At 39.9% G+C, this 12,415-nt stretch overlaps 1 protein-coding gene across 2 annotated transcripts in view; it reads left to right on the top strand.

Moving 5' to 3' along the window:
- SLC1A2 (solute carrier family 1 member 2) overlaps positions 1–12,415 on the top strand; it is a 149,274-nt gene that overhangs the window by 40,725 nt on the left and 96,134 nt on the right. The window contains exon 1 of one of the 2 annotated variants that reach the window (XM_074230478.1): positions 1,330–1,445. The exons of the other annotated variant lie outside the window; for it this stretch is intronic. Coding sequence (XP_074086579.1) covers positions 1,423–1,445 — 23 coding nt within the window. The 5' untranslated portion in view covers positions 1,330–1,422. Of the gene's footprint in view, positions 1–1,329; positions 1,446–12,415 lie in introns of those variants that run through there. 2 annotated transcript variants of the gene reach the window in all.

Raw genomic sequence — 12,415 nt, 5'->3', positions numbered from 1 at the left:
GTCATGCCCTTGAAGACTGGGCCGCACTGGTTTTTACTCTTTGGAAAGACTTCAAGTACAACCAGTCTGATGCTTTAATCAAACCAGTCATATCTGGAGAGTCTCAGCTGTGGCAGTTGGGTCTCTAGGTGATAAAATCTTTTTGCAAAACCACCAAAAATTATTTATCTGCATGCCTACTTTCTCATTTCCCATCCTCATAAGAATATACTATCTATATCTATATCTATATCATCTCTATCTCTATCTCTATCTCTATCTCTATCTCTATCTCTATCTCTATAGGAAGCGGGCAGGTAGCATTTTGCAACCAATTTTCTGTAGCAGATTTTTAGCTATAACTCTTGATCTTGCGAGGACACTTGGTTGAAAGGAACATCAATGGAAGCTCCCTCTGTGTTTATTCTGTTTTGATTACCAAAACCATATATGACTTAGTTGGCCAAAATTCTGCCTTCAAGGCTCTCCTGCAAGAAGTCTCTCATGTGAATGTTGAGCTCATATGAGATTCTTTGATTTATCGTCACCCAGACTTTGTTACAATTCTGTAATCTTTATTGTGTTTGGCACTTGGAGAATGTCCTATATGGACTTCAAATTATATAGAGCTTCCCTTTAAATAAAGGATTCTTAACCTGGGTTCTTATCCAGGGACAGATTTCAGGGGATCCATGAGCTTTAAATTGGATGAAAATAGACCTTAACTTCTAACTGAAATTTAATAATTTCAGTTATTCATTATTTTTGCCAATATCCAACAATATGTAAGTTCATCCTAATGTTTAGATCTATTTAAAAAATACAAAACCCATAATAGAGTCTGAATTAAATTTAAAACTTTAACTATAAAAGACTTTGGACCCCAGAGGATCACTAGGATTTTTCTAGAATCAAATAGTGTAAAGCCCATAGTTTTCATGAGGAATCAACCATTAGTAATCCAATAAAATACCTTAACAAAGGTAGAGGATTTAAATGTCAACTAATAACAGTGTTGAGCCTGAAAGGGGAAATCACTGTGGAGAATATGAAAAGTCTATACTACTAGATGTAAATTCTAAAAAAGGTTCATCAGTGAACTATGGCCAGAACATGGTACCCAACATGTAAAATGGCTCTACCAGCAAGATGCAAATCTACGAACACATGTTTCAATGGACATCAAAGGACTAATATTCTCCCAATGATCTCAGAATTGCCCAATACCCAAACAAACACTTAGCAACCTTGAGTTCTAGAGTTAGGAGAGATTAATCAATAGAACAGTTTGTAACTTCTTTGATCTCAAACACCAACTAAATAAACGGAATCCACCTGACGAGTTTACTTCAAAGTTTCCTCCATAGCAAAACAGACTGTTGTTTGGAGGCAAGAGCTTTCTCCAGCTACAGCGGATCACTGGCTCCTAAGACCAGTGTATTCATGGGATCTGGAAAAGAAATCAGGTCAGATTCCTTTGGGATTTTGTGCATTATTTTCATCATCAGGCATTGGTGGGATGGAGTGGGACTCATTCTGTGATCTCATGGAAGTTATTTTGTCAGAGCTTGAGGAGAAACTGAGGCAGAAAAGCAAATGATTAAGACTGTCTTGATAGCTAGTCTTTGTCAAAAAGCAGAAAAGTAGGTAGTGAGATGTTGTTTTATGCTTAGTTTCTGCCCTACTATTTTTTAGTTTTTCCAACAGTTTTTGTCAGCTAGTGAGTTCTTATCCCAGAGAGAGAGAGAGAGAGAGAGAGAGAGAGACAGAGACAGAGACAGAGACAGACAGACAGACAGAGACATAGACAAATTTATCAAGCCATAGATTGGTGTTGTTATTCACTACATGTCTTGTGAACCTAACATATTCAACCAATCCACCACTCTATTTTTTAGCCAACACTAAATAGTTTTGATGAGTGCTGCTTTATAATATAGTTTTTTAGATCTGGTATCTTCCTTTGCGTTTTTCTTTTCATTTATTCCCTTGATATTTCTGATCTTTTGTTCTTCTGGATAAATTTTAAATTTATTTATTTATAAAAATAAATTATTATATCTTCTAACTCTATAAAATAATTTTGGGTAGTTTGGTATGGCACTCAAGTTGATTAATTTCGGTAAAATTGTCATTTTTATTATATTGATTCGGCCCACCCATGAGCAACTGGTATTTTTCCAGTTGTCTATATCTGACTTAATTTGCATGAAAAGTGTTTTGTAATTATATTCATAAAATAGATTTGTCTTGGCTGGTAGAAGTGGTTTTTCCCTTTCTGTTCTGATTCTTCTTTTTCAGCATGACTAATATGGAAATATGTGTGACATGATTTTACATGTATAACCTAAATGAGATTATTTGCTATCCTAGAATGGGGGAAGGGAGGTTAGGAGGGAGAAGACTTTTCAAAAATGAATGTGGAAAATTATCTTTACATATAATTGAAAAAATAATAATTTTTTAAAAATAGAAAATATTTTTGAACATCTTTTGCCAAGTAGTTAAAGTCTTATGAAATGAGTTTTGCTTAGACATGTAAAATACCCCTCCTGGCTCCTTCTGCCAAGCAAATTTATACCTCAGGACCTCAAGGGTTCTATGATTTTATGAGAATGAAAGTCTACTTTGGAATGGAGATTTCAACTGACAGTTGCTCTCTCTTCTAGAATCATTTAGTGAAAATATTTCCCTAAATCCTCTATTAAAAAAGTACTAGCAATCTTCTCCTGATTCCATGAATATTTCATATAATAATAATAATAATTAATGATAATAATAGCATTTATATAATTACTGAGTTCAAATTTGACCTAAGGTCTATAATGCTGGGAAAGTCATTTACCCTCTCTCTATCTTAGTTTCTCCATCTCTAAAGTGGAGATAATAATAGTTACCTCCCTCCCAAGATTGTTGTGAGGATCAAATGCGTCCGACACTCCTGGTCTGGAGCAAGGAGATATTAGGTGACTTGCTTAAGATTCACAAAGCCTTTAAGCGACACTGTCAGGGGCAGGACTTGATACCATGTTGTCCTGGATTCAAGACCTGCTCTTTATCCCTTATGCCACAGTTGAGCCTCTTTGCATTTGAGAACAACTACAAAATTAATGAATGGTAATTTTTGAAATGATGAATGCTGCCTAAATTTTATTTCTCTCAAATTATTTCCAGACCTGAGGTCTTATGATGATTACCATTGAACAGTAATAATGTCTCAAAGAGTGTGCTGGAACAAACATATTCTTCTCTCTCCCCTCATTCACAACCCCAAGATGCTCTTTGAAAGTCAGTGATTGCCATCATGAACAATGTCTGTTCATGCTCTTTTCTCAGTAGAGAGGTAGACGAGCTGTGATGCTGAATATGACACGGCACTAGACAGGCTTGTTGTTCAATTGGGCAGATTTATCTAAATATTCTTTTGTTGCAACTGAGGATTCAGAGAGGGAGGTGCAATTTGAGGGGAAATTATTGTGGGGAAAAATAAGTAAATATTTAAATGAAAGAGAGTATTGGAGGGAGAGAGAGAGAGAGAGAGAGAGAGAGAGAGAGAGAGAGACAGAGAGAGAGAAAGAGAGAGAGACAGAGAGACAGAGACAGAGAGACAGAGAGAGGTAAGAGCCTAGAAGTTGATGGAACACTATACCTAAGAAAGAAATCTTCCAAATTCAATTGTAGAACTCCCTCAAGACTACAACTCATTGCTTCAGCAACCACTGTGTCAGGTGATTTAAAATCTGCTGGTTTTTCTTTTGGCCCTTTGATAAGACAAGGCTGGCCAAGTGCACCATTGGGTTCAAAGTGTTCCCCACTCTTCTTTCACTTTCTTTTGTCCTTTGGGGGCCTTCCCAAGAAAGGACAAGGATGCTATTGCCAGCCACCTTAGATTGCTGCCAATACCTTGAACCCATCATTTCAAGGCAGAAGGTAAGAATCAGGGAGGCGAGCTCCAAAGACACATTTACCTGGGTTACAAGGCAGGGGACAGTTGGGACCCTGAGGGCAGAAAGGGACCTTCAGATAGCACCCTCAGACAGAGCAGCCTCAAGTGTTTGGTCCTGTGGAGGATGGCGTAGGGGGATGGAGTGACCAAGTCCTCCAGAAGCAGGATGCTAAGGTGAGGCAGATCATTTTCTTTGTCCAAGAGCAACAGATGGAGTAATAAGTCTGCCTCATCTCTTAGATGCATCTTTTGGTTTAGTTTCTCTCTGAAGAAGCCTTCAGTTTCAAAAATCTGTAAACACAGGAAAAATAATGACTGTGTTTGTCAGCAGTTTCTAATTCCTTTTTTTTTGGTTTTTACAAGGCAAAGGGGTTAAGTGACTTGCTCAAGGTCACACAGCTAGGTAATTATTAAGTGTCTGAGGTCAGATTTGAACTCAGGTCCTCCTGACTCCAGAGCCGGTGCTCTGTCCATCTCTCTGTCCCTTTACGAACACAGGACTCTACTATGAAATTGTTTATCTAGGTAGGACATCTGTCCCAGTGACATTGTAGCATTCTTTGCCCTTCAATTTAAAAGCCTTTCAGATAGATTCAGGTAGAAGTGTACCATTGTCCAAATAAATTGATCACCTTAATATATTGAGAAAGAGAATCTTATGAATGAAACCACTTTTTACACAATATATTTTTAGAACCCAAATCGGCAGAGTGGGTTTAAAACTTGAAAGGCAGTGAGTGAAATGAACAGATTTTTATAGTCAGAGGAAATGAGTTCAAATCCTGTCCAATTCACTTGCTTCTTGGATGATTTGCTTATTCTTTCTGCTCTTCTTGTTTTTTTATTCATAAAACGAGTAGTTGGATGAGTTTGCCTCTATATTATTCTCTTCTATCAATACTCTGATAAAATTTAAAAGGGTAGATGAATGAATAAATATTGCCTGCATTATAATTTTCCCTTACAATGTCATCCTTCCTGTTCCCCAAAGCAGATAGTTCCATACTTCTCTCTTTCCCCAAAATAGACAGGTGGAACAGTGGAGAAGGTGTTGGATCTGAAATAAGGGGAGATCTGACTTAAAATCCTGTCTGAGACATTTAGCAAATGTGTGACTCTGAGCAAGTCACTTGGTTTCTGTTTGTCTCAGTTTCCTCAGCTGTCAAGTGGAATAGCACCTTTCTCCCAGGGCTGTTTTGAGGTAATAGATATGCATTTTGCATATCCTAAAGCCCTATGTGAATACTAGCTATCATATTAGTAATAAAATAAGCCTGCTTTATTTTTTCCTGGCTCCAATATCTCTGGAAATTTTATATGTCTAGGCTTTCTTAAATTATTTAGGAAAAAAGCAGACTAGCTATAATCAAAATAAAAGTAACATGAAACTTAAATTAAAGTAACTGAGATTTTTATGTGAAATGAATTTAATCGTTTTCAATCTTAGGCAATAATTTCTAGAGAAAACTCCCAGTCTGGAAAGAAACAGGTTATTGGCAAAAGGGTTAGGGGTGGGGGGGGGGGAGGATTTAAAGTATAGAATTAAAAGGACAGTAAGGCCTTTGATGGAAAATAAAATACATTACAGAAGAATAATAGAAAACTTTTTTTCTATTCCATTACATTTTATGAAATACTTTCCTCACAATAACTGCTCTCACTCCCATTTTACAGATCAGGAAAACTGAGGTTTAGAGAAACCTAACAATTAGGAAGGGCCAGGGTGAGATAAAGCTAAGTCTTGTGGTTCCGAGGACTAGATTCTTAACTGGGGCATGATGTCTCCTTGGTGATGGGATGTCCAGGGAGGATATGCCATTGTGGTCCGATTCCCATATCCCCAAAGCAAACTTCAAACCTCTGCAGCCAGGCAGCCTAACCTACATGCAAGGCGCAGTCATTCCTTCAACATATCAGACAAGAAGCTTTCCAGTCTTTTCTTGGAGACTTCCAATGAGAGTGAACTCCACCCTAATAAAGCAGCCAGTTCCACTCTGGGAAAGTTTTAATTAATTAAAATAATTATTAAGAAGAATTTTTCCCTACATCAAGACTAAAATAAGTTCCTTATAACTTCTACTTTTTGCCAGGTTCTACCCTCTGATGCCAAACAAAATAAGTGAACACAGGAGAAGGGGTATTGGATTTCCTTTCTGTGTCAAACTTGAACTCTTTGCCTAGCATTCAAAGCCCCCTCTGCAATCTGGTGCCATTCATTCTGGAAAAGATCTCTCTTTTTCTCCCTTCTCCCTTCTGACATTCCTGGCTTCCTAAAAAAGACTCAGCTCAGTGGCAGCTAGGTTGCGCAGTGGATAAAGCACTGGCCCTGGAGTCAGGAGGACCTGAGTTCAAATCCAACCTCAGACACTAATAATTACCTAGCTGTGTGGCCTTGGGCAAGTCACTTAACTCCATTTGCCTTGCAAAAAAAAAAAAAAGACTCAGCTCGAATCTTACCCTCTTTATAAAACTTCCTATGGGGCATCTAGGTAGCACAGTGGATAGAGCACTGGCCCTGGAGTCAGGAGTATCTGAGTTCAAATCGGGCCTCAGATGCCTAATAATTACCTAGTTGTGTGCCCTTGGGCAAGCCATTTAACCCCATTGCCTTGTAAAAAAAAATAAACTAAAGCTTCCCATCCCTTCCCCTGCTAATGCCTTTCCTCTGAAACCTAGGCAAGTCCTTAAATTTCTCTGTTCCTCAGTTTCCTTCTCAGTAAAATGGGAACCTAGCTACTGAGCTAACTTCTAGTTTTAAATCAGTGGTCCTATCAGGTTAATCCCTCTTCCAGATAAGTCTGGAGATAGCTATCACCCTCCTTTCCCTTCTCTTCCCCCATTTCTGTTCTTCAGACTAGATGTGATTAATCCCTTCAAGTAGGAAAGGCATCCTGGCCTCAGGTTGGCAGCTGAGGTGCCATGCTCAGCCAGACTGGGACCAGCCTGCCTAGGGATGGGGGGGGGGGGGGGTAGGGTTCAGATGGCAGGTGTGTCTGATTAGAGCAGCGTCATTAACAAGGGGCTAGATCAAAAGGTAGAAGGCCGGGACCATCCTTCCACAAATATTGACTATTTTATGTGAGCAGGATATTGGGCAGGCACAGGCGGATCAGATGTCTGTTGGCAGCTGTGGGAGGAAGCCCTGCCCAGAGGTCAGCAGCAGGGATGAATCCCAGCGAGCCATGCTGCTCCAAGGACCAAACTAGAACCACTGGAGACCCCACTAAGCCTTCTCACCTTAGCCTCAAGGTGGGACCCTTCTCTGGTGGTGTTGCTAAAGATGCTTCAGCAGAGGCTGGAGAAGAAGTTCCTAATATTAAACATGGATGGAGCCCTTGTCCCATTGGCTACATTAGATACAACTCTCTTATCCCCAAACCAAAACAAAACAAACTCCCCCCCCCAAAAAAAAAACCCTCCCCAAACCAAAAACTAAGACCAATCTGAAAGATCAAGTAATCCATCAATTAAGCTCCTACTGTGTGTTAAGCACTATAATAGAAATAGAAGAAATGAAACAATCTCTACACTCAGTTTCTCAATAAAAACTCAATTTGACTTTCTTCGGAGTCATTAATGAGATAGAATGTTGTATTTTGATCCTTGCTACAGAGTTGAATTTGAGAAAAGGAGGACAAAGGGAATGAAGAAAACCACTAGAATCCCAGGCTATTTAATTTTCACAGATCACATATATATTCCTCATGGTGAGTGAATCTCCACCATCCGCTTGAGATTTTGATATTGATTTTTCCAATCCTGAGCAGTAATTCTGGTGCAGTAAAATAGAAGCAGTATTAAATTGGAGTCAATTAAATTAAACTTGTATTAATGAAGCACCTGCTATGTGTTAGCAATGGTGTTAGAAGTCTCTTCTCTAGGAAAGGCCCAGGGTACCAGCTACTGAGGCAAGTGCAAAGGTGAACAAAACCTGGCTCCAATCCTAGAAGGTTGACAATCGGAGTGGGTGAGATGGAGCAGGGACCATATTAATTATGATTCAAATCAGGACTCTGGAGAGGTACAAAGTGGGGTCAGAATTCTCAGGAAGAGAGGGTCATTTCTATGTATGGGGATAAAAAAAGATCTCCTCTGGGCAGTGGTGGCTGTGCTGGGTCTTGAGGGCCACAGATACTACAGGGGTAGGAGAGAGGATGAACAAAGTTTCAGAGCCAAAGTTTGAACTGAATTTGGCATCAATGGAAAGTCATGGAAGGCAACAGAGATTAAAAAGTGTCCTTTCAGGCAGCTAGGTGGCACAGTAGATAGAGCACTGGCTCTGGAGTCAGGAGGACTTGAGTTCAAATCCATGCTCAGACACTTAATAATTACCTAGCTGTGTGGCCTTGCGCAAGCCACTTAACCCCACTGCCTAGCAAAAACAAAAAACAACAAAAAAGTATCCTTTCAGGTGCTTGGCTCCTTTGTGAACTATTTCTTGCTCTCTACAGACTTGTACTGGGTGTTGAAAGTAATTTGTTGCTCAGTCATGTCCAACTCTTCATTTGGGGTTTTCCTGGCAGAGATACTAGAGTGGTTTGGTCTCCTACTCATTTTACAGATGAGGAAACTGAGATTAAGTGGCTTGTCCAGGTCACGCAGCTAGTGAGTATTTGAGGCTAAATTTGAACTCAATTCCCCTTGACTCCAGGGTTGGCCAGTCTGCTTAGGTGCCACCTAACTGCCCTGGGAGTAATGTAAAGGTGAATAAAGCCTACCACTTATCCTCAGAAAGCTTATACTCCAGTAGAAAGGATATCTCTGTTGTAGAAATTAGAACTTGCTAAGTGTTCTGAAAAAGGATAGTGATAGGTTTAGGGACTGATTCAGTCCCGTTTTGGAAAGTAAAAGGAGACTGGGGGCTATAGGAGGAGAGAACCTTGGAGATCCTAGGAGAGAGAGAGAGGGAGCCATGTGCTGTAATACCTCCTCCAGGTGACCTCCCCAGCTGAGGTCAGAGGCAGGAGAGGATCAACAGCTAACCTGGTCCACCTGCCACCCAGAAATAGTGCCTGCTGCATCACTGAGCTCTGGGTCATAAGTCTTTCCATCTGGAGAAGACAGTTCCTTCAGATGGCATCAAGCCATTGACTGGCTTCCTGCCCCAGCCTGACATTTGGGGCTAGAAGCAGAGGCAGGGCTTTAAACCTGCTAATCCTTAGATAAACTCACAATCAGGAGCCCACAGTGTGGACTGGTGAGGGAAGGAACACGTGGGCAGTCTCCTGAAGAAAACAGAGAATTTTTTTCTTCTCCATTGTATGTGTGGGGGGGGTGTAGACTATGAGAGGTATAGTAGTGGGAACAAAAAGACTAATATTTATCTAGATTTCCTAATATGATTTTAACACTGTGACTTTATAAATGATTTGATGCACACTCTTAGATGGAGAGGAAAAGCCTTGGTCAGGACAGAAGAAATCCTTGAATGGAACACACACACACACACACACACACACACACACATATATATATATATATATATATATATATATATATATATATATATATATATATACATATCTTTTAACTCAGGTTCACAAATACCCCCCAAAATCTAAGGAATTTGTGGACCCATCCAATACCCTCATTTTATTTATTCTTCAGTTATTTTCATGACTCTTTGTGACCTCCACTTTGGAGTTTCTTGGCAAAGATACTAGAGTATATCATTCCTTTCTCCAGCTCATCTGACAGATGAGGAAACTGAGGCAAAAAGAGTTAGGTGACTTACCCAGGATCACATAGCTAGTCAGTGTCTGAGGTCAAATTCAAACTCAGGATGATGAGTCTTCCTGATTCCAAACATAATATTCTATCCATACTGTTATCTCTCTGCCTTCTCTTCTAATACTTACTGCTTATGTGACCTTGAGCTTCTCCAGGCCTGTTTCTTTATCTGTAAATTGATTTTTCTAAGGTCCCTTTCATCCCTAGATCAATTGGTCTTATCATGTTAAGTTCAGTTCCCAGGGTGACTATTTAGGTGACCAGTTTCTGCATAAAATGAAGGAACTGGACTAAAGGTCCTCTCTTTACTTTTCCAGTTTTTCTAATCTATAAAAAAGATAGTTGAATTGGATGACCACTGAGATAACTTTTAGCTCTAAGTCACTGATCCCACTTGATGGGGTAAAAATCTAAGGGTAGAACCGGCCTCCATAACCTTTCTTCTCTATTTTCCCCCCCTGGGAAGATCTCGATATCTGTTTTTGCTTCTCATAGCTTCTTTGTGATAAGGCTAAGGAATACCAACCAATTCAATCAATCCAATAGATGACAGACACTGTGTTCAGGGAGTTTACAATATAATGGGGGATACATCCTGTAAACATATATACCAAGCAAACTGTATACAGAAGAGTTAATGGGGGAAAGGGGGCAATGCACTGCTTAAGCTTCTGGAATTAAGAAGCATGGGGGGGGTGGAGCCAAGATGGCAGCATGAAAGCAGCATTTCCCAGAAACTCCTTCCCCCAACACTCCAAAGGCCAACAAATAATGACTCTAGCCAAAATTTAGAGGGGCAGAACCCACAGAAAAATTGAGTGATACATTTTCCCAGTCCAAGATAACTTAGGATTTCCACAGAAAGGTGTGTTTCACGAGGACTGGGGATTGGAAAAAAGCCATGGTGGCAGCACAGTCTAGCCCAGCCCAGCCCAGAGATTACCGGAAACAGTTTGAAGGGGACATGAGAGAACTCTGTTACACCAGAATGAATGTGGAGGGAGGAGCACCGGCCACATAACCTGCAGCGAGAATTGGGGGAAACCAGCCTGCACCTCCAGAGCACAGCCCACAGACCATAAGGGGTCGGGTCAAGGTAGACTACAGAAATCTCTCTGCTCTCCTTGGGGCAGGACTCTGATGTTTGCACACACTCAGATCCCAGTTACAGTTTGGCCTTCCATACTAAGATAGCAGGGACCCTCCTCAGAGCTCCAGGGCAGAGGGGAGTGCCTGTGATCATCTACATATCAAAGCACAGGCAAGAGAGCATGTGCCCTTGGAGAAATAAAGGTCCCAGTGGGGTGTACAAAAAAAAAAACCCAAAGCAGGTGTCCCAATAATACCCAAAAGCTCAGGAAGCACCCCAAACTCAGGCACAGGCTGGAGAAATGAGTAAACAGAGAAAAAAGAGGAACACCACTGAGAAATACATTGTCTATGATCCCAAGAATCCTCCTCAATCTGAAGATGAGGAAGTGCAAGCTCCTGCATCTAAAGACTCCATGAAAAACAGAAAGCTGGGCTCAAAAAAAAAACAGATTTTGAAAATCAAGTAAGGGAGACAGAAGAAAAATTGGGAAAATAAATGAGAGAGATGCAGGAAAAACATGAAAAAGAAGTCAGCAGCTTAGTCAAGAAGATCCAAAAAATGCTGAAGAAAATAACATGTTAAAAAGACTAGCATAGGTCAAATGGATTAAACAATTCAAAAAGTTATTGAGGAGAAGGCTTTAAAAAGCAGAATTGGCCAGATGGAAAAGGAGATAAGGAAGCTCTCTGAGGAAAACAAATCCTTCAGATGAAGAATGGAGCTAAAGGAAACTGATGACTTTATGAGAAGTCAAGACACAATACTTCAAAACCAAAAGAATGAACATTAGAAGAAAATGTGAAACACTTTTCATTGAAAGAACAACTGATCTGGAAAACATATTCAGGAAAGACAATTTAAAATTTATTGGGATACCAGAAAGTCACAATCAGGAAAAGAGCCTTGCCCTCACTTTTTTCTAATTATAATATTTTATCTATTTTGAGTTTTACATTTTTCCCGTAATCTTACTTCCCTCCCCCCCACCCCCCACAGAAGACAATTTGCCAGTCTTTACATTGTTTCCATAATATATTGATCCAAATTGAATGTGATGAGAAAGAAATCATATCCTTAAGGAAGAAACATAAAGTATAAGAGATAGTAAGAACAGACAATAAGATATCAATTTTTTTCCTAAATGAAAGGCAATAGTCTTTTGTCTTTGTTCAAACTCCACAGTTCTTTCTCTGGATACAGAAGGTATTCTATATTGCAGAGAGCCCCAAATTGTCCCTGATTGTTGCACTGATGGAATGAGCCAGTTCATCAAGGTTGATCATCACCCCCATGTTGCTGTTAGGATGTACAGTGTTTTTCTGTTCATCTCACCCAGCATCAGTTCATGCAAAGCCCTCCAGGCTTCCCTGAATTTCCATCCCTCCTGGTTTCTAATAGAACAATAGTGTTCCATGACATACATATACCACAGTTTGCTAAGCCATTCCCCAATTAAAAGACATTTACTTAATTTCCAATTTTTTGCCACCACAAACAAGGTTCCTATGAATATTTTTTGTACAAGTGATGTTTTTACCCCCTTTTCATTATCTCTTCAGGGTATATACCCAGTAGTGGTATTGCTGGATCAAAAGGTATGCACATTTTTGTTGCCCTTTGGACATAGTTCTAAATTGCTCTCCATAAAGGTTGGATGACTTGACCTC

This window comes from Macrotis lagotis, chromosome 3 (assembly GCF_037893015.1).
Source record: "Macrotis lagotis isolate mMagLag1 chromosome 3, bilby.v1.9.chrom.fasta, whole genome shotgun sequence".
NCBI classification, from domain to species: domain Eukaryota; kingdom Metazoa; phylum Chordata; class Mammalia; order Peramelemorphia; family Peramelidae; genus Macrotis; species Macrotis lagotis.
The sequence above is the reverse complement of the archived record's forward strand: the minus strand, read 5'-3'. Positions and strand labels throughout refer to the sequence as shown.